The sequence below is a fragment of the Pleuronectes platessa genome, chromosome 6 (assembly GCF_947347685.1).
Source record: "Pleuronectes platessa chromosome 6, fPlePla1.1, whole genome shotgun sequence".
Classification (NCBI taxonomy): Eukaryota; Metazoa; Chordata; class Actinopteri; order Pleuronectiformes; family Pleuronectidae; genus Pleuronectes; species Pleuronectes platessa.
Window position 1 is genome coordinate 28,830,030 of NC_070631.1, and position 23,047 is coordinate 28,853,076.

The 23,047-nt window shown below is 45.3% G+C and overlaps 1 protein-coding gene across 2 annotated transcripts in view; it reads left to right on the plus strand.

Annotated features, from left to right (window-relative positions):
- The window catches only part of vps13d (vacuolar protein sorting 13 homolog D), a 154,792-nt gene extending 132,079 nt beyond the window's left edge, over window positions 1-22,713 (plus strand). For both annotated transcript variants that reach the window (XM_053424767.1, XM_053424768.1), the window contains exons 67-69: window positions 18,813-18,944; window positions 19,033-19,273; window positions 21,872-22,713. In XM_053424767.1, coding sequence (XP_053280742.1) covers window positions 18,813-18,944; window positions 19,033-19,273; window positions 21,872-22,003 — 505 coding nt within the window. In that variant the 3' untranslated portion in view covers window positions 22,004-22,713. The remainder of the gene's footprint in view (window positions 1-18,812; window positions 18,945-19,032; window positions 19,274-21,871) is intronic.
- Window positions 22,714-23,047: the final 334 nt, after the last annotated feature.

A 23,047-nucleotide genomic window follows, 5' to 3' on the forward strand; every position in this document is an offset into this window, starting at 1 on the left:
GTTAACAAAACTCCACTATATCCAGGGTAGCCGCAACAACATTGATCACAGTTATCACACTGCAATACTTCTGATAAGTCTGTGTGTGTGCGTGCGTGTGTGGGTGGGTGAGAGACGAAGCAGGGGGTCACTAAGGATTCACAAAGTTATAAGTGTAACCCACCAGATGTAGACTCAAAATGGCTGACTTGCCTTATGAATGCTGGAGCCAAAATGGCTGACGGGCCAAGTGATGTATAATCGACTATGGCCGATGGACCACAATGCTTAGGACCAAAATGGCCGACTTACCACATATGAAGGCAAATGTATGCTTCTCCGTTTTGACGGACACGGACAGATAGGACCGCCCTCTCCAACGTGGAACGCCCTCTCCGTGCCTCTCTGCGGCTCCTCGCAGAGCTTTTCGTGCAGCTCTCATTTTTCTAACTACACGTCGAAATGGCGGACAGCCCACGGATAGCACTTGGCTGTGATTGGTCCACTAAAAACATCACTTCCGCCCAACTTCATTTCCGGACCTCTAACTTCCTGTTTCATTCCCTAAATCACAATAAACCTAAATCACAACTACGACTCTAAGATTAATGTGACAAGTGTGTTAAGCCAGCGGCGTTGTCCGGCTGACGGTGGCTGGTTAGAGCACTTACGGCATGTGTGTACGGTCACATACGGTTATAACGAACTTTGATAACGGGGATGGCGGGCTAGCCACCATGCTAACTGCGGTGGGAACAGCGCAAAAACCCGCTGACTTTAATCCCACGGCTCTCATGACACTGTTTCTCAAACACCGTCAGGTTAGAAGCAAAGCCTTGGTAGTAGCTAGTATCGGGTGTCCGTGCTGACTGTGTGTGGAAGATGGGGGGGGGGAAGCTAGCTGCCTCCGTGTAGCTTCAAGCTGTTACAGCTGTTGAATTAGCAACGCAGTTTGGAAACAAGACCGGGGAACCGCTGCGCTAAGACACGATAACATAAGCATTTTGATCCGCTGGGTGTCACTTTATTTCAGCAAAACGGTCGCGTCATAAACAGCCTTTTTCTGTTGTCATCGTTCACTGTGTGTGAGGAGCCGGGGGGGGCGTAAATAAACCAGCGTGGACTTCTTCTATATACATCATGAGGTAGGCTTCTCTAAGCTCGACTTCCATTGCGCCAACTACTGTTCTGGCGGTGAATTGTTTTCGGAACAAAAAGGTTCGTAGAACTATAAATCAAAAAGTGTCCGTCCGCTCCGTCCGTCCGTCCTTCCGCAACGGACTCGGAGAAGCATACAGAGGCCTTGAGACACAAAGGGGGGGGGGGGGCAAGAACGTGTGTGTAGGCGGATGTGGGAGAATAAAATGAGAAAGAAAAAGGCACACATGCAGTTATAGTGATCTGAGGAGATCTCAAAACACCGCCAGAGACGATGTTACGGTGAAGCAGGCAAACCAGCTCCGCGAGATGTATCTTTTAATGGATGCAAATCTCCGTTAAATCGGCCTGACGGTAACAAAACAAACAGGAAACGCCGGCTCGTTACAACGCGCTCTTCAAAATAAAATAGACATGGCGGTCTCAAATTAGACATGGCGGTCTTTACACAAGCATACACTGAAATAAGACACGCTAAAGGCCGAATTATAGTACTGCGACTGCAAACGCGGCTGGCCACGCAGCTGCATCGACGGACTCGTTTTGGTTTATGGTTCCCCAAGGGTTGCGCGTGTTAATTCCCCACCAGAACACTAGGCGCAGTAGCGTGTTTTGTTGAACACACAAAGAAGAGACGTCTTCTTCTTCATCGACTGTATATTTACATCGCCACTGCGGCTCCTCATAGCCTTTTTCTGGCGGACAAATCCGCCAGTCAGTGACGGGTTATACAAGTGGTCATACTTTCGGATCTCTTCTGCCAAGTGCTCTTCTATTTGGTCCATATTCGTTCTTTCAAATCTTCCGTGATTTCTGCCGGTATTATGGGGCATGAAACTGGAAACTAGACTCCGGACGGGATGTAGTAAGCAGACCGATCACAAGCCTTGCGGGCTGCGTGAGTCTCGCGTCGCTTTGTCGTTTAGTTAGAAAATTTGGCGGACGCACGCAAGCCGCAAGAGGGGGCACGCAAGCACGAAAGGGCCGTGTTGCGTGTCTTGCGTCTGCGAAAACTCAGCCTACAAATCGGCCTTAAGTATTAAGACTAGACTCTGCCCAGACATATGCCTCTTACTTCGTGCTGCTTCGCGGGGTTTTCATGCGCAGGTGTGGAGCGGATTCTGGAAGGAGGAAGTGGATGATTTTACGTGGCCTCGGGGCGCTGGTCGCGGAGTCGGGGGACGGCGACGGGGTAATGCTGGGCCGGACAGGAGTTGACTCTTCATGCTCCTCGACAAGGTCTTTGTTGATTAGACTTTGTCGAGTCTAATCAACTGTCTAGTCAGTTGATTAGAGGATGGCGCCGAGCAAGGCTGCTGTGTCTCACGCTCTCCCACAGCTTTGCTCTTTTTTTCTATCTTGTCGTTATTTATTCTACTGTATTTTGTATCATGCACTCCGGTAAAGCGAGCCCTATCATCATATATGATAGAGAACAACTTCTGTCCATCGGTTTGACGGTAAAAAACACTTTTTCACCGCCACCGACAACAAACAAAGGAGACTATCCATGGCGCTGTTTATCTGCCGTACATTGAACTCGGAGGCGACGACGAAGGAAACGAGGGTCGCGGGCAGGGGTCCTGGTCCGGCTGAGGAAACGTAAAAACCGGCCTCCTCTACCAAGCATTCTTCTGGCTAATGTCCAGTCCCTGGACAACAAGCTGGACGAACTTCGTAGCAGGATGGCTTTTCAACGGGACATCAAATTTTGTAACGTGTTGGTTTTCACGGAGACTTGGCTCGACCCATCGATACCGGACTCCGCCATTGTTCCCGTGGGGGTCTCCATTCACCGCCAGGACTGGACAACAAACTCAGGTAAGAGCAAGGGAGGGGGTGTCTGCTTCATGGTGAATAATCTGTGGTGCTCTGATGTGAGGATTATTTCTTCAGGCTGTACTCCGGACCTGGAGCACCTCATGATCAGATGCCGACCTTATTACATCCCGAGGGAGTTTACATCGGTCATTATAACAGCGGTGTACGTTTCGCCACACGCCGACACCAACCAGGCACTGGACGACCTGCATGCGATGATCGACAGGACGGAGACATCATGGCCCGAGGCTGCGTTTATCGTGGCTGGGGATTTTAACAACGCAAAGATGAGGAAAGTCCTGCTGAGATACTTCCAGCACATCAGCTGCCCGACGCGCGGCGCGAACACGCTCGACCATGTTTACACTCCCTTCCAGGGTGCGTATAAGGCCCCCCCCCCCATTCGGCAAATCAGATCACGTTTCAGTCCTGCTGCTGGCTTCCTATAGGCAGAAACTCAAGCGTGACAGACCGGTGACTCGGACCATTCGGCGGTGGACCGATCAGTCAGACTCGGCTCTTCATCCTGGAACACACAACGGAGTGGTGCGTGTTCCAGGATGATGACATCAACACGTACACGCACGCGGTCATCTGCTACATCAGCAAATGCATCGATGACTTCATACCCAGGATTACTGTGCAAACATTTCCAAACCAGAAGCCCTGGATTAATGGTGACTTCAATGCTAAACTCAAAGCACGGACTGCTGCCTACATCTCAGGGGATCTGGAGGAATACAAGAAATCCAGGTACGCGCTCCGGAGTGCCATTAGCAGTGCTAAGAGACTCTATAGGGACAAAGTGGAGTCCCATTACAAGGGCTCCAATACTAGGAACATGTGGGCCGGACTGAGAACCATCACAGACTACAAAGCTAAAACCAGTAGTGCTGATGTAGTGTCTGCATCTCTCCCAGAGGATCTGAACACTTTATATGCACGCTTTGAGAGTAACTCTCCGGCTGCGGAGATCAAAGAGGCCCAGGAGGACCGCTGCCCCCCCCCCCCCCCCCCCCCCGTCATATCTAGGGCAGACGTGTGGAAATCTCTCAACCGGATCAACATGCGAAAGGCACCTGGACCTGATGGCATCCCGGCCGAGCTCTCAAGGTGTGTGCAGATCAGCTGGCAGATGTGTTCAGACATCTTCAACCTGTCACTGGTTCGGACCCCGAAGCAGACACAGACGGGTAAATAGTTGGAGGAAAAACAGAGTTTATTAATGTGAAGGCAGGTGGAGGTTGGAGCGGCCGGGTGCTGGCTGGCTGGGTGATCCGGGACGCAACCAAGAAGTGATGCTGAGCAGAGAGTCACCAGGAGATTCTGCGTAGGAGGGAAACACAGGTTAGGGGGTATCCATAGGCAGTAAAGGAGAGAGCTTCTGCAGCGCACATGATACTGTAGAGTAGTGAATAATCCGGCACTGAAGTGGTGGAAAGACCAGGCCTTTATGGGGTGGATGATGAGTAGAGATTGATTGCAGGTGTGTCTCGTCTGTAGCATCCAGAGCCAGCCACGCCCCCTGCCACAACCAACCTGCACAGGAAGGAGGAGAACAACAACAAAACCACAACAGTACACACAATCCTCACAGTACCCCCCCCCCCCCCCCTCAAGGGACGCCACCTGGCGGCCGACCCGGTCTATCCGGGAAACGGGTATAAAAGTCATGGAGAAGAGAGGGATCCAGGATAAGTGAACGGGACACCCATTGTCGTTCCTCAGGCCCATATCCTTCCCAATCCACTAGGTATTGAAATCCCTGACCTCGCCGACGAACGTCCAACACTCTGTTAACCGTGTATGCAGGGTGGTCGTCAATGTTCAGGGTGGGTGGAGGAAGCTCGGCAGGAGGACTTAGGGGACTGTAGGTCACTGGCTTGAGGAGAGAAACGTGGAACGTCGGATGAATCCTGAGAGACACGGGAAGATTAAGCCTTACCGAAACAGGATTTATGATCCGCTCGATCTCAAATGGACCAATAAATCGAGGGGTCAGCTTCCGTGACTCAGTGAGAAGCGGCAGATCCCGGGATGACAGCCAGACCCTCTGTCCCGGCTGGTAGTTCGGGGCCGGGGTGCGGTGGCGGTCAGCCACTCGCTGGTTGCGAGCAGCTGTCCGAACGAGAGCTGCCCGAGCCTCGCGCCAAACCCGACGAACCCGAAGAAGGTGCTCCCGAACGGATGCCACTGCCACGTCAGTCTCCTGGGAAGGGAAAAGCGGAGGTTGGAACCCATTAGAAGCCAAGAAGGGAGACATACCTGTGGCGGAGCAGACCAGGGAGTTGTGAGCGTATTCAATCCAGGGAAGGTGTGTGGCCCAGGACGCCGGATGTCTCGCAGTGACACATCGCAGAGCCGCCCCTAGATCTTGGTTTGGCCGTTCTGTCTGGCCGTTGGTCTTTGGATGGTAGCAGGAGGATAGGCTGGCCGTTGCCCCCAACGCCTGGCAGAACGCTTTCCACGTTCTAGCGGAGAACTGCGGGCCCCTGTCCGATACGATGTCCACAGGAATGCCGTGAAGGCGGAAAACGTGCGTGACCAGCAGGTTGGCGGTCTCCAGGGCGGTAGGCAGCTTGGGAAGTGGGATGAAGTGAGCTGCCTTGGAGAAACGGTCAACCACGGTAAGTATGACAGTGTAGCCTTCAGAAGGAGGAAGACCAGTGATGAAGTCCACCGCCACATGCGACCAAGGGCGGTGAGGAATGGGTAAGGGACGCAGTAATCCAACAGGAGCTTGATGAGATGCCTTGCTTCGGTTGCAGACAGAACAGGCAGCGACGAACTCTCTGGTATCGACCGCCATGGAAGGCCACCAGAACCGTTGCTGAATGAGGGCCAGGGTCCGCCGGGAACCAGGATGACAAGCAATCCGGGAGGAGTGTCCCCACTGCAGAACTGGAGATCTAACTGCAGTGGGAACAAAAAGCTTGCCTGCAGGACAGCCTTGCGGAGCCGGTTGGTCCCTCAGGGCCCCCTGGACCACACCCTCGATCTCCCAGCCCGCTGCACCGACCACACAGGAGAATGGCAAAATGGTGCCTCCCGACGTGTCCTCCGTAGGGGGGGGAAACTGACGTGACAGCGCGTCCGGCTTGATGTTCTTAGATCCCGGTCTGTAGGTCAGAGTGAACTGAAAACGCCCCAGGAACAACGCCCACCGAGCCTGGCGAAAATAGAGCCTGCGGGCAGAACGGAGGTAGGAAAGGTTCTTATGATCTGACCAGACAATGAACGGATGAGTGGATCCCTCGAGCCAGTGCCTCCACTCCTGTAGTGCCAGAACGACCGCCAGCAGCTCCCGGTTCCCCACGTCATAGTTTCTCTCCGCGGGAGAAAAAGGCACGGGGATGTTGTTTATGGTCCGACGAGGAGCGTTGCGAGAGCACGGCCTCCACCCCAGAGTCCGAGGCATTCTGCTCCACAATGAACTGTAATGAGGGGTCAGGATGAATCAACACTGGAGCAGATGAAAACAAACATTTCAGTCTTGCAAAAGCACACTCAGCTGCCGGTGACCACACAAAAGGCACCTTAACTGGCGTCAATTTGGTAAGAGGTGTGGCAACCCGACTATAGTCCCGGATAAATCTGCAATAAAAATTTGCAAACCCGAGAAACCGCTGGAGTTGCTTCCTTGATGTAGGAGTAGGCCATTCGGCCACTGCCTTAATCTTGGCAGGGTCGGTCTTGATCTGGCCCTTCTCCACCACAAAACCCAAAAAACTAACAGACGAAACATGAAACTCGCATTTCTCAGCTTTAACATAGTCTATTTTCCAGGAGTCTCTTTAAAACTAACTTAACGTGCTGAATGTGCTCCTGGAGATTTCGGGAAAAAATCAAAATATCATCAAGGTAGACGAACACAAAACAATTTAACATGTCCCTTAACACATCATTAATCAGAGTTTGGAACACCGCAGGGGCATTCGTGAGACCAAACGGCATAACTAAATATTCAAAATGTCCAAGGGGAGTGTTAAACCCCGTCTTCCACTCGTCCCCCTCCCTAATTCTCACCAAATGGTAAGCATTCCGGAGATCCAATTATGTAAGAGGGAGGGGGTACTTGTTCCTAACTGTAATGTTATTTAGACCCCTGAAGTCAATACATGGGCGAAGGGACTTGTCCTTTTTCTCCACAAAAAAAAATCCTGCCCCCAGTGGCGAAGACGAAGGACGAATAAGTCCTGTGGCTAAAGAGTCTGTGATATATGACTCCATGGCCTCTCGCTCAGGTTTAGATAAGTTGTAAAGTTTGCTCGAAGGGTAAGGAGCGTCAGGGAGCAGATCAATCCCGCAGTCGTATGGTCTGTAGGGTGGAAGAGACAGCGCCCGGTCCTTACTGAAAACCTCCTTGAGGTGATGATACACTGAGGGCACGGAGCTAACGTCCACAGGTTTGGGAAGAGAAGGTGAGGTAGACAATGTGGACAGAATGGCAGAATGTAAACAATGTGAGTGACAAAATAAACTCCAATTAAAAATAGAAACAGACAACCAGTCAATCTGAGGATTATGAAGTTTTAACCAAGGCAACCCTAAAACTACTGGGGAAGCCGGAGAAGGAATCAAAAAAACCTTTTGGCATCCACGAGCAGTGCACCAGAAGATGTCCCTCCTGCCCGCAGTAACCACACAGTCCTTGAAGCCGACGACGTTGACGCTCCCGCGGAGTAAGTTTCATCCTCCCCAGCTGCATGGGCTCCTCGGCGCCGCGAGGAGACGTTGCCACCCGAGGAGGAACAACGTCGGGGCATGACGGAGGTAGTGAAGAGGGAGCAAGCCCCCGCTGAAGGGGACTCCGTGTCAGAGTCCCGGGAGGGGTGTGACTGGCCCGCCAGGATCTCTCCCTGCGCCGCTCGTATAAACGAGAATCTAACCGGATTGATAGAGAGATTAGTTCATCTAATGAGGAGGTCTCATCTCTAGAGGCTAACTCGTCTCTCAGCTCATCTCTGAGACTCCGGAGAAACACCCCCTGAAGCACTCGCTCGTCCCACCCGCTCTCGAGTGACAGAACACGGAAGTCGACGGAGTGTTTGGCAATGGAGTTTTCTCCCTGCCGAAGTGACAGGTGCCGGCTACTGGCCTCCTTACTGCGCAGCGGATGGTCAAACACTTTCAAAAACTCCTCAGAAAACGAGGAAAATGAGGAACAAACCGGTGAGTTGCTAAGAGACAAAGCTACAGCCCAAGCCGCGGCTTTCTCCGAGAGGAGACTCATGGCAAACGCAATCCGCGACTTGTCTGTAGCATACGTGAAAAGTTGCTGATTGAAAACAAGACTACACTGAAAAATAAGACCATCATTGTCCCTGTTCCCAAAAAAACAAAAATCCTCTGCCTGAACGACTACCGCCCAGTAGCACTCACTTCCATCATCATGAAGTGCTTTGAGTGGCTGGTCCAACCATTCATCACCTCCTCCCTCCCTGACTCTCTGGACCCTCTTCAGTTCGCCTACAGGTCAAATAGGTCGACTGCAGATGCCATCTCCCTCACCCTCCACACTGCCCTCTACCACCTGGACCAGAGGGACACATATGTGAGAATGCTGTTCATCGACTACAGTTCAGCATTCAACACCATCGTGCCCCTGAAGCTCGTCACCAAGCTCAGAGACCTTGGGCTCAACATCGCCCTCCGTGAGTGGATACTGAACTTCCTGACGGGCAGACCACAGGGGATGCGGATCGGCAGCACCACATCCTCCAACCTGACTCTCAACACCGGTGCCCCCCAGGGCTGCATGCTCAGTCCTCTCCTTTTCTCCCTGCTCACGCATGACTGCGTGGCCACCCACAGCTCCAACACCATCGTCAAGTTTGCTGATGACACCACTGTCATAGGCCTGATCATCGGCTACGATGAGAAGGCATACAGAGAGGAGGTGAGAGCCCTGACATCTTGGTGCCAGGACAACAACCTCCATCTCAACGTCAGCAAAACGAAGGAGCTGATCGTGGACTACAGGAAGAGACAAGGAGTGGAACACGCTCCCCTCTCCATCAACGAGACCACGGTGGAGTGAGTCAGCAGCTTCAAGTCCCTCGGGGTCCACATCACTGATGACCTGACCTGGACTCATCACACAGACTCCATCAGGAAGACGGCCAGGCAGCGGCTCTTCTTCCTCCGCAGGCTGCGGAAGCTCCACATGGATTCCAGGATTCTCTGCAACTTCTACAGCTGCACAATACAGAGCATCCTGACTGGCTGCATCATCGCCTGGTATGGCAACTGCACCGCCCTGAACCGTAAGGCTCTACAGAGGGTGGTGAAGTCTGCCCAGTACATCACCAGGACGGCGCTACCATCCATAGAGGACCTGTACACCCAGCATGAGGAAATCCGCGCTGCAGAGTAAGCAGTACGGTAATACGATTTTTGGTTGTCACTCCGTGGAGTCGAACCAGAGACCATCCAGTCTGATTTTCTGCCCATAGTCCAATTTTTCTGCCACTAGTCCACGCCTCTCCAATAATCAGTTCCCCCCCAACAATTCGTATGGAAATAAATCAGCATGGAACCATCACTAACTTTGCAGCCCCTGGTGAGAACTTATCGGAGAACACCCAGTGTGTTGCTGAGGATTGATGTAAGGACTGTATATGAGGAACTTATTATTTTTAGCCGGTTCTGATTTCCAGCTCCGCTCCAGGTGTGTCTGCTAAAACATGGCTCAGACGACTTCTCTCTGTTAATGTTCTTTAATTTGGCAACAGCACAGTAAAACATATGCCTATGAAAGGCAGGATATGGATGGGAATACGTGTGGTTCTATAAAAGGAAAGATACATGCGTGCAGACTACACACCTCCATATTAACAATATGCATCCTTATCTACTCGTATGTACATGTTAGCGAGGAACCCATCAATAGCTGCACTCGCGATCACCGTGCAGCCCCAGCAGTGCAAATTAACTAATAAAGAACTCTGAAACTACTAATAACATACAATGCCTACTCACGTTTCTCGCGGATGCACATGCACAAAAAGACAGCAGTCTCTGTCTGACAGACAACTGTCTTCTTCCTCTCTGTCTCACGCTACACGCTTGATTACTACTGCGCCACACTCCGCTTGCACTACACTGAATGCGCGCTCCCGCCGCAGGATTGCAGCTTGCGCTCCTCTTTCTGTGCTCTGTGCGCACCTCCGCACTGCGGATAGGCAGCCTTATTCACAGTGTCTAGCAATTGAAAATTGAAAATATACAGTGGTGGCCAAAATTATTAGAAGACCTTTAGGATCTGACAAAATTGACCCTTTTTTGCCTCCAAAACATGATTTAATTTCATAATGTTCATGAAACATGCAGATGGTCGCTCTGAGCACAAACAAATATCAGATTAAGTGAGAACTACTGTTTTTATCCACTTAACTTGAATATTTGGTATGTCCACCTTTTGCAGCAGTTACAGCAGCACATCTCTTTGGCATATTGTCAATATATTTCCTGAGAACTTCAACACTAATTTTATCCCATGCCTTCTGCAACTCAAGACAAAGGCTTTCCTTTGAATGTACAATAGATCTGTCCAGTTTATTTTCCAACTCGCCCCAAATTTGCTTGATGGGGTTCAGGTCCGGATTTTGAGGGGGCCAGTCCATCATTTTCAATGTTCCAGCAGATTCCTTCTGTCGCAGGTAGTTCCGGCAATAGTTAGAATAATGTTTAGGGTCATTGTCCTCTTTGAAAATAAATCCAGGCCCAATAAGACGACTCCCAGATGGTACTCCGTGCCTCACCAGAATGTTGTGGTATACTTTTTTATCCATTTAGCCATCAATTTTCACTAAGTCACCTGTTCCTGAGGCTGAAATGGCACCCCACTCCATCATACTACCCCCTCCATATTTAACTGTTGGCAAGAGACACTCATTTTTATATCTTACCCCTACCCTCCGTCTAACATACACTCTTTGCTTGTTGCCAACATTTCAAACTTGGACTCATCAGTCCACAACACTTTATACCAATCTTCCTTTGTCCATTTCTTGTGTTCTTTTGCAAATTTCAGGCGTTTCACTCTATTTCTCTCTCTCGATAATGTTTTTTTTGCTGCTATTCTGCCAACAAGTCCTTCTTCTCCCAGTTTCCGTCGCACAGTTCTTGAAGACACTGTTGCACCATCAGTGATAGTGATGTTGATCTCATCACGCAGCTCTCGTGAGGTCTTTCTTCGATCCTTAAGACTGAGAATTTTGAGATGCTTCACTTGTCTGTCAGAAAGTTTCTTTTTTCTACCTCTTCCCTTTCGGTTCTGGTGTGAATTGGTGGCATCATGGCGGTCTAAACATTGACAGTGAAATAGGCCTAGCTTGTTTTTTGTAAGGAAAATAACCTAAATCTCCTTATGATGGCTCTATTCTATGGTTTATAGAGCATAATTGATGACTTTGTAGATATTTAATTTGTTTAATGCAGGGGTGTCCAAACTACGGCCCGCGGGCCATCTGCGGCCCGCCATCCATTTTAAATTGGCCGGCCTCAAAAAAATAAATAAAAAATTATAATTTTTTTATTTTTAAACTAACAATTTTGTAGCACTTTAATGGCACTTAATTATAGCACTTCGTAGTTTAGCTCTATGTTTGAAGATATTGTACTTTCTTGATTCTTGTTGTTCTGGGTTTGTACCCTTGAATGCACTTATTGTAAGTTGCTTTGGATAAAAGCGTGAGCAAAATGAAAGGTAATGTGATGGACTATGGCCCACTGTATTGCAGCTGTCCCTCAGAACGCCACCTCCCCCCCCAACTGTCAACAGTCCGCTCCAGGGCAGGTGGGCGTGGCGCCGTGAGTGGCCCGGGACCTTCGTATTTTTTTCTATATGTGGCCCTCGGGATAAAAAGTTTGGACACCCCTGGTTTAATGGTTATTTTAATGGCCAATTTAACAAAAACAACTGAAACCTCTATTGTTCTAATAATTTTGGCCACCACTGTATGTATGTATATATATATATATATATATATATATATATATTCCTTAGTAGGGGCTGCAAGGAGAAATTTGCTGAGCTTGAGACAATTGAAAAGGAGATTGTGGCCTAGGCAGCAGGTTTATGTAATGTTGGGTTGAGATGTTTAATTTTCTTCTCTGGACATTTTTTTTGGAACATACTTTTTTCTCTATTGCGAATGAATCGTTTATGAACTCATACTTGGTAACTGTTTGACAAACAAAAGCATCCTTATTAACTAGAAGGCTCAGTTATTTCTGATTCTATTTGTTACTATTTTGGACCTGTTTGGATTTCCAACTGCTATAAGTCCAGGGATACAGTCTTTGCCTCAGTGCAGAGCCAGCTAGCTGTCACCTGTATTCCTTCTCAACCAGGTCTACAGACACACGCACACACAGAGTTATTGTTATGTTGAACAGGAATACATTTACTTTGCAAGTAATTCAGGGATTTATTTCTCCTTTCATAGTAATTTTCCTTCATACTTTTTTTGGCAGTATGGCCGTGGAATAGGTCTTAAAGGGGACATATTATTAAAATTCCACTTTTGTAGTGCTTCTATACGTTAATTTGGGTATCTGGTATGTCTACCATCCCAAAAACTCAGGAAAAAAACAACTCCCGCGATTTGTTGTGGTTCCTCTATGTCAGAAACGTTATATGCTAGAGTGCGTCGAATGGGATTATGACCCGAATTGACGTCACAGTTTGGCGGAGGAGCAAACTGTGAGATAAGTTACTAGCCACAGCCCCCTCCTCAACAGTTCAATCTGAGGAGGGCTGTTTTAGACAGGGTAAAAAGGGTGCTGTTTTAAATGATCCTTGTGGTATTTCGACCAAAAAATGTTAGACATTTCATTTAGACCCCAAGGAACCATTTCAACGTGCGGTAAAATGGGCATAATATGTCCCCTTTAAATTCTATTCAAAGTGGTCTTAAAAAAGTCTTAAAAGTCTTAAATTTAACTTGTTAAACCAGTAGGAACACTGTTTAAAGATAAACTAGAAAAAGGTCATCTTAAGCTTTAAGATGAATTAGGAAAAGTATAAGTTTAAAGATAAACTAGAAAAAGGTAATCTTAAGCTTTAAGATGAGTTAGGAAAAGTATAAGTTTAAAGATAGTCTAGAAAAAGGTAAAAAAAAAACTAACTGTTTGTCGAATTGCTTCCTATCGACCTCTGGGACATCTGCAGCTAAAGTGGGAAAATTCAGCTCTATCTTCAGAGGGTCGGGATAAGCAAAGCTTTCAGGGGCGCAGCGGTATTTAACTATTTTAGACGTACCTGCCCCCTTGAGGTGTGGGCCGGGGGCTACATCAGCCAATGGAAGGTCAGGGTTTGACCTCAGTGGGCGGGCTTGGACATCATTGGAAGACTCTGGTTTCAGTGGGGTCCCTGAAGGGCTCCGGGCAGCATTTCCCCTGAGGGGAGAGGCAACTCTTAGTCTGGCTTAGGATGTCCTGAAGGCCCCGTTTACGACTCTTTGTCTAAAACTTCGGCCCAAACACTATTAAAGAAAAGTTAAACAATGACTAGATTTAATTGTCTTAAATGCTGATGTAAATCTTGTGACAGAATCAGGGAAATTGTGTTCCTAAAACTGCAGTAGATTCAGGCAGATTTACCATTAATTTCATAATACTGCCGTAGTAAGATCATCAGTTTTACCAAGAGTCTATGTTTGCAGATAAATAATCAATATCTTTCTCACACATTCAATATGAACAATTTTTAACTCCATATATTTATTTACAAAACCCTTTGACGATCTTATCGTCTCTTCAAAGCACTATACAGTACAAGTTGAATTTATCCATTAACACAGCACTTTTTCTACCACTTATAAACTCAGCACAGGCATCAGGGACAATTTAGGGTTCAGTATCTTGCCCAAGGGTATACGGAATACAGATTGGTGGAGCTGGTGCTGAAATTACTTGCCTGCTTACTGAAAGACATGCTTTACCAGTGCAACTGTTATTATAGTATTAATTATACATTTATTTGCTGAATATGTTTAGTATTACATTACATGTCATTTTGGTGGACGCTTTTATCCAAAACGACTTACAATTAGTGCATTCAACATCTATGAGGGGCCAATTTAGGGGTTCAGTATCTTGCCCAAGGACACCTCGGCATGCAGATGGGGAGGAGTGGGGATTGAACCGCCAACCTTCTTGTTGGAGGACGCCGACTAGACCACCAGGCCACACCGCCCAGGGGTGTAGTAAAAGAACATAGTTTCTAAGAACGTTTCTATAACATCCTATTCAATTTAAGCCTAGCCCTAGTTAGCCTTAGCAGGCAGAGTAAAACATCAACACAAACTCATCATGTCAACATAGAAATAAAAGCCTAACGAAAAGATCTTGGGCGTCATTTATAACCGTTGCGTGCACACAAAACAGAACCTGAAACTTGTGTATGCCACTTCTCACTCAAACTTTGGGATTTATAAAAACAAAGATGACGGGAAAATGTGCACACTTTCATGCAAACTCTTTCCCATGCATACGAAGATTTTCGAGACAGGAAAGCGATGATGCTGACGTGAGGTGGTGAATTGAAGCAGATTATTGATCCACTTCATCATTAACCTTATAATCAGCTGCGTTATTTGGGCCTCAGGAAATATCAAACCATCAATTTGAAAAAGATATAAAACAACTTACAGCAAATTATGTTCAGATACCATTAAACAAAGGAGTTACAGAGCTGAGTAATTATTTGTTTTTAATAATATCTTCGAACGCGTGTCATCAAGTGAATAGTTTTAGACTCACTCGTGTGAGTCTAAAACTATTCACTTTCAAACTTCTTTTCCAATTAATATCCCAGAGTGGATGTCAGGATCCACTGATGTGCAAAGTAATCATCCATTTGCTCTAAATCAGTGGTCGCCAACTGGTCGATTGAGATCGACAGTCCTCGATTCCCGTAACCCCCTGCAACTTTTTACATTACATGACATTAAATGTCATTTGGCTGACGCGTTTGTCCAAAGCAACCTACAAACAAGCAAGATTTCTGGCTCTCACAGATCTGTAACTTCTTCTTTAAGAGGCACCTCTGTCCTCCACTCGTTACCTGTATTAATGGCACCTGTTTGAACTCGTTATCAGTATAAAAGACAACTGTCCACAACCTCAAACAGTCGCACTCAAAACTCCACTATGGCCAAGACCAAAGAGCTGTCAAAGGAAACTAGAAACAAAATTGTAGAGCTGCACCAGGCTGGGAAGACTGAATCTGCAATAGGTAAGCAGCTTGGTGTGAAGAAATCAACTGTGGGAGCAATTATTAGAAAGTGGAAGACATACAAGACCACTGATAATCTCCCTCGATCTGGGGCTCCATGCAAGATCTCACCCCGTGGGGTCAAAATGATCACAAGAACGGTGAACAAAAATCCCAGAACCACAGGGGGGGGACCTAGTGAATGACCTGCAGAGAGCTGGGACCAAAGTAACAAAGGCTACTAGGGATGAGCGAGTACAGCATTATCTGTATCTGTATCTGTATCTGTTAACCATATCAATTATCTGTATCCGTATCCGTACTCGGAGTGGGCGGGGCCTAACCCGGAAGTGGGTGTGATTTAACCCGGAAGTGGGTCGGGTTGTCTTGAAATGGGCGGGGCTTTAACCAGTATGTTATTTTAAGCATGCAATTGATATGGGTTGATCAGAAATTGTTATATTTATTGCTGATTAGAAAACTATTACAGGACAGCATCAGCATTGAGCTTCAGATCAATGATTTTGATCACAATAGCAAACGAACTATTTACAGAACAAGTTTTGTAACAATGAATACAACACATGCTGTTGCAATTATGAAGTGAAATGTAATAAGTGTTTTCATACTCAACATAACTTTCTTTTTTAACTTTGAATTTTTTTTAATTTATTTCCACACTGTGTGTGTGTGTGTGTGTGTGTGTGTGTGTGTGTGTGTGTGTGTGTGTGTGTGTGTGTGTGTGTGTGTGTGTGTGTGTGTGTGTGTGTGTGTGTGTGTGTGTGTGTGTGTGTGTGTGTAAGAGAGAGACAGAGAGAGAGAGGGGGTGTGTGTAGCTTAATTTGTAATATTTTTTATACCACTACTACCTAGAACTTGTCAGACACTCAGTGCGTGAAGTAAAATAAAACTGGTTAGAGCCAACTGACGGTTTAAAAAGGTTTAAACCGTTAAAGTAAAAAAAAAAAAACTGTTTAAAAAAAAAAAAACTCCGACAGGCAGAGACGCAACGCGAGTCGCTTTCTACCAGCACCACGTCTGAACGAACCCACGTTTAACAGAACTCTACTGGTTAATAAGTAAGTACAAACTGAAATAAAAACAAACTTCAAGCTGAAGAAACCCTAAACGTTAACGGAAAAGACCCGCGAACCTGAGTGACTGAGAGACAGAGAGCTGTTCTTTGAGTGAGTGAGCAGAGCGGTGTGTGAAGGGGAGGAGCGCTGTGACGCTGTGTGAGGATTTTCATTCAGTCCGAGCACAGATATTGACTCGTATTACTCGTATAATACTCGTGCTCGGCAAAAGTGCTTTATCCGTACCGGATACTCGTTTCAGCCGAGTATCCGGCTCATCTCTAAAGGCTACCATCAGTAACACACTACTCCGCCAGGGACTCAAATCCTGCAGTGCCAGATGTGTCCCCCTTCTTAAGCCAGTACATGTCCAGGCCCGTCTGAAGTTTGCTAGAGGGCATTTGGATGATCCAGAAGAGGGTTAGGAGAATTTCATATGGTCAGATGAAACCAAAATAGAACTTTTTGGCAAAAACTGAACTCGTCGTGTTTGGAGGAGAAAGAATGCCGAGTTGCATCCAAAGAACACCATACCTACTGTGAAGCATGGGGGTGGAAACATCATGCTTTGGGGGTGTTTTTCTGCAAGGGGACCAGGACGACTGATCCGTGTAAAGGAGAGAATGACAATGATCCCAAACACACCGCCCGGGCAACGAAGGAGTGACTTCGTAAGAAGCATTTCAAGGTCCTGGAGTGGCCTAGCCAGTCTCCAGATCTCAACCCCATAGAAAAGGAGTTGAAAGTCTGTGTTGCACAGCGACAGCCCCAAAACATCACTGCTCTAGAGGAGATCTGCATGGAGGAATGGGCAAAAATACCAGCAAGAGTGTGTGAAAAGCTTGTGAAGACTTACAGAAAACGTTTGACCTCTGTCATTGCCAACAAAGGGTATATAACAAAGTATTGAGATGAACTTTTGTTATTGACCAAATACTTATTTTCCACCATAATTTGCAAATAAATTCTTTAAAAATTAGACACTGATTTTCGGGATTTTTCTCATAGTTGAGGTATACCTTTGATGAAAATTACAGGCCTCTCTCATCTTTTTAAGTGGGAGAACTTGCACAATTGGTGGCTGACTAAATACTTTTTTGCCCCAGTTAGTTCACAAAAACAGTCCATCCATCTGGTCCTGGCCCGTCCCCTCTGTAAAATTTTAGAACCCATTGTGGCCGCGAGTCAAACAGTTTGCCCAGAGATACCGCAGAATAAACAGAGAGAATTATCGTTGTAATGTTTATCATTTGAATTTATGTCACAAACAAATGGTTACAACACTTTCTTCAATTGTTTCAAAACAAAAGTACTCCATTATTAGTACTCAGTTTTTTATTGTGAGATATTTGCACTAGCAGAATATGCAAGGCTTCATATTGTATAGTACTGGTATTTATTTACACATGGTACATGGGACTACATTTATTTATAGATAAATAGTCATATTTATGGCCATATTCAATGTTAAAACATTTGTTGAACTGAGTAGCTTAATATTGTGCATGGAACAGATGTTGTAAATATGAATTGATGTTAAAGTGAATACTGTACATTGAATAGATAAAGTTGCTTAACCGCCTTTCTTTGTTTATATTTATGCTCTTGCATCGAGCCTTTAACAGAAATTGCTGAAAAATTAATATGACCCTCCGTAGTGTTTTTTTTGGAAGATATCAGGGTGGTAGAACTTGGCTTAAGTTTGGAATTAAAAAGTGATCTTGGGCTCAAAAAAGTTTGGTGACCACTGCTCTAAATATATAAATACTGTGGTGACACTCGTGCGTAATGCTGCCTGATGTATGCACACGAATGGAAGGGTGAGAAGGAAACAAGTCTTCAGTGATCGCATATATTTTCTGTCCCATGATGATGACTGACCAATTGATGTAGATTCTATAGATAACCGAAACTATACCAGTACAGAGTACTCAACACTCGGATTTATTAGCCGAAAGGTCTGTGATAAAGATTTTATAATATTTACCTTTCTATGTAGAGCCTTTTTTGGTAATTTTGTTACCTCCACCTTTGATTTAGATTTTTTATTATTTCAGGCTCTGTTCTTTCTATCGTCCTCACTCTCACTCACTGTATCATTCACAGCTGCATTGTATCGGGTTTTTTCTTTATGAATGATGTCACAACTGTCCCATATAATTGTTCTTCACCTCAGCCTCACCAACAAACACCTCAATGTCAGTCGCAGAAAGTTTTGCTTCCTCTTCTCATTGCCAGATGCCATGATTCACCGTAGAAACGTATTGGTCAGTAAGAGAATTTCATATTCATGATGTGCTTTGCATTGACCACTTACTGTATGGTAGAATGTGGGCAGGTAGAGCGGAGTATGAGGTAGATCCACCTACGAACGTCTTAAGGTGACTGTGATTTATAAAGTGAAAATTCCGTTCAGCTGTGTTCGGCTTTTGTGCGCACACACACTTTTAGTATGAATCCTACGCCCTGTTTTATAAATGAGGCCCCTGGACATTACTAAAACTGTGAAGTCCTGTTTGTGTTTTACATGTTTGTGTTCTTTCTGTGTTGGTCAGGCTCAGTGTGCAGCGTGTCAGGAAGCCTCGCTGTTGTAAGGGACCCCAAGGTCTGCTACCTCGATACTCTGCCATCCAAGCTGATGGTCAGGAACAACTTTTCCGCCTCACTGACAACATCCACTCTGAGTTGTAAGTCTCATTCATTTCTGAGTGTGACTAGTTCATGCATGAGCTGCAGTTCCAACACTGTTTGTTTACTGTGTTTTTCTCACAACAGCTTCATCGCTGTGGAGCCCATCGACAGCAACTGTGTCCTCATATCCTCCAAAGTGGTCTACTTCCTGAAGCCAGGGGACTATGTGGACCGCGAAGCCATCTTTCTGGAGGTCAAGTACGATGACCTGTACCACTGTCTGGTCTCCAAGGACCATGGGAAGGTATATCTGCAACTCACCAAGAAGGCTGAGAGCACCAGTAGTGGTGTGGCCATTCCTGGCCCCTCCCACCAGAAACCCATGGTGAGACATCATTTTTTCTTTACACCCTTATGCCTCTCTTGTGTCCTACTGGTTTTGACAATCTGTGATTAGAATAACAAATTATTTGTGGGAGTATGCATTGAATCAGCCCATGCCAGGCACAGATGGAGGAGTTGTGGACTAACTCATGAGTCCATGACGCTGTACATATAAGAAATATGGCCTCTCTGTTTGGGATCAACGTGTCAATTAATGTTTTTGGAGGGAGATGCGGAAGATGGGGTTGCTGAGCAAAATGTCTAATTAAAAAACAAACAAAGGGGTGAGATGTTGGTAGATAGCGGGCACCCTTGTCTACGGTGTAGCTAAAAAAGGGGATGAGGTTATATAATATGTTCGTACGGCACATACTTGAGATGAATAACAACTTGACCCATGAGATGAAACCTCAACCAAGACCAAATCTTTCCATCACTTCAAAGAGAGTCCCATTCCACCCGGTCAAAAGCTTCAAAACATATAAGCTCAAGCGGCCTCATGGTGGGCTGTAATTAAGCCTCTTTGACCATAAAAGTTCGCACGGACACATTCTTCACCAATTAGCATTTATTTGAAAAACAGTATTGTGACATCTACTTTTTGTATATAATCTTATCAACACCAAATCTGGTAGATAGCATTGTGAGACTGAGATACACATTTCTATTATAAATGAGCAAGATTGTTTTTTTTTGCAAAGGGCGGCGTTTAAAAGGACATTGGCCATAGCTCATCACATTTTTGGTCCAATTATCATCAATCTTGGGAAATAAGTTTGTACTGTCTTCGGAAACGGGTGGATCAAAGCAATTTGAATATTGTTTATAGGGGCGCTAATCAAAGTAACCACTGAACCAAGTTTCACCAAATTTGTTATCAATGCTCTAGGGAGGGGGTCAGCAACCTAAGGCATGTGGCGCCATAATCATTGGCACACAGGCGATTTCTTACTAGAGAAATGTTCAAAGGTTTTGCCTTCACACAGCCTTTGTTATTTAGCTTGATCGATGTTAACACCTCCCAGCCATTAGGTGCAAGCAATGCGCCATAGGCTGGATGCCAGTTGCCATTAAACAATAAGAAGAAGAAGCCTCCCAGCCGGCGCTGCTCGCATTTTACCACATGAATCTCCGTGAAATGCAGCCGTTCAGGTGTATTGGTGATGGCATGCCCTCTAGCTAAAAAAACGAAGATATGGGCATTTCAGCCCTCAGGTCAGAAGACTGTGGCTTTGTTTTACATAAGGACCGTGCTGTGTGCACGCTATGTTTTGAAAATGTTGTGTGCCAAACGTCCAGTGTTTAGCACCACTTTGATACGAGGCACGAAAGAAGTTTCAAAGATCAGAGAGACAAGGGAGAATCAATCAACTGTGCATGGTCCAGGTATGTGAAACAAGCCAACTCTCTCATAGTCTTTGCCAAAATGCAATGTCTTATAGGTAATACCCATCTTATTGGTTTTTCAACTTATCAACACCAAATTCAGTATAAAGCATTGCGAGACACATTTCTATAATAAATGATCATGATTGGTAAAAAAACACGGCCATTATTAACTATAAACTTTTATAAAAGGGCGGGGCTTAGCGGAAATTGGCCATAACTATTAAAATTTTTTCCAATCATCGTTAACTATTGAAATATGTTTTATATCTTATTGTAAAATAGGGGTGTTTAAGCATTTTGAGTTACGCCCATACGGAGTGCCAAAAATATCAACAACGTTCCTATTGAGCTGCCTCCTCTTATTGAGCTGCTTCCTTTAATTGAGCAGCTTCCTGTGCTCTGCTGTGGCTGAAAGGGAAGAGTGGTAGGCTGGTTTTTGTTCAGGCTTCGTATCTCAACCTTTTTCAGAAGAAAAGGCTACAGAGCAGGCGATTGCTGACTGGTTAAACACAGCTTCTTCATCCTCAAAACTAGGAAAACCTCTGTTACAGTATTAATGCACAATTTGATCTTCTGTTTATTAAGACCAAAGTTAGGCTTTGCTATTTGAATACCAGCTTGCTGCAGAGAGGATGTAAACAAAACTGAGCTAGAGAGTGAATAAGAGAAAGGGAGCAGTTTTAGAAATACAACTCCAAAATGACCTTCAATTTGATTTAACAACTGAAGCAGGTTCATGACAAAGTAAATAAAATAACCTTCATGTAGGAAAATGTATCACTGAACTGTTAGATTAGACTGACTTAGATTCTCCCATTCTCGGAGGAACAGAATGTTGCCCTCCTCATTAGCATTGCAAAGATAGCATATTACTTAGCATTGAGAGCAATCTGATAATTAAAGATGCAACATAGTGTTTTATAGTTCTCTCTCTCTCACACTCTCTCGCTCTCACTTCCTGTAAGTCACAACTTTGCAAACTGAGCACTTGAAAAAAAAAAATCAATTGGTCCGACAATTTTAAGCAAATTTGTAATGTGTGCCTTTTCGAGGTGTGTTCTTGTTTATTTTTTGGTTTCTTGGTTCTATATCGTGATGCAGTTGTAGAACTGGGTTCATATCTTGGTTTCAGAATCGTAACACTCCTCAATGTGTCTATTTATTCCGATTGGTGTATCAGTTAACATCATGTAATAAATCCTTTTCATAGGTCCATGTAAAGAGTGAGAATCTCGCCATCAAAATCTCTCAAGAAATCAACTATGCCAAGAGTCTTTACTACGAGCAGCAGCTAAAGCTTCCGGCCAGTGAGAATGAGGACTACTTACTGCTGGAGTCCTGATCACATGACTTTTCTAAGAGGGTGTCTGAAGAATTACTTACTTTTCTTAAATCCTGAGAATGTCTTTTGTTTATTTTTTGTAGGCTTTTGTTTTTTTAAATTGACAAACTGCAGTAAAGGGAACAGTCAAGCACCATTGCACTTGGCGTAGTCACATGATGTTTGACAGAGCACATGCATGTTCATGACAGAAAAAACACATGCAAGGCAATTTTTTGTATGTATATGAAGTATGTATAAACGACAACAGGTGTACAAGCTCTATATGTTTGTGAATAGTCAGAAATGTAAATATAATAAACTGCCTTTACAACTCTATTTTGTGTATAAGAGTGCAGGGGTGACCTGTAGGGACACCAGGAGGGCTGGGACCTGCAAGTCATTTGCCTGTCTGTCACTGTCTGCCTTTTACAATCACATACCTCTACATCTGAGTGTCTCTGCTTTTATTTAGCAGCTGTTTTTTGATGAGCCCACTGTTCTAACGACTCAATCCACACTCCCTTTAACCAGGCTTAACTCTAAGTTGTTACAACTTGTTGAAGAGTTGCTTGTTAATTGTCAGGTTTGGGGGTTTCGGTTTGGTGTCAGAGGTTTTCTTGAGCTAAGATTGAATTGTATTTTAATAGGGGGAGTGGAGTTCAGTCAATCTGTAATTCTGTAAGATAATGTTCACATGGATACTGCTTTAATAAAGTCCCGTAACTGCAGCACGCACCGTGTGAGACCTGTTATTTGTTTTGTATTATTTGTATTTTCAAATATAGCTATAGCAGATGCATAGTATTTGGTCATTGTGCTGTTACTTATTCAGCATCATCATTAGTGTGTTGTATCTGGTTATGTATTTCCTTTTATCCTGAGCAGAAAGAAGTTAACATTTTATAATTGTTGTTTTATGTCATGTTTTGAAGCACAAAAATCTAACACTGACAACAAGATAAATTTATATCTGATTGTTGCTGTGATTCAACTAAATAAGATTGTTTATACCGCCAAATCACCACAATCTTCATTGAGACCTTAGAGCAGTGATTCTCAAAC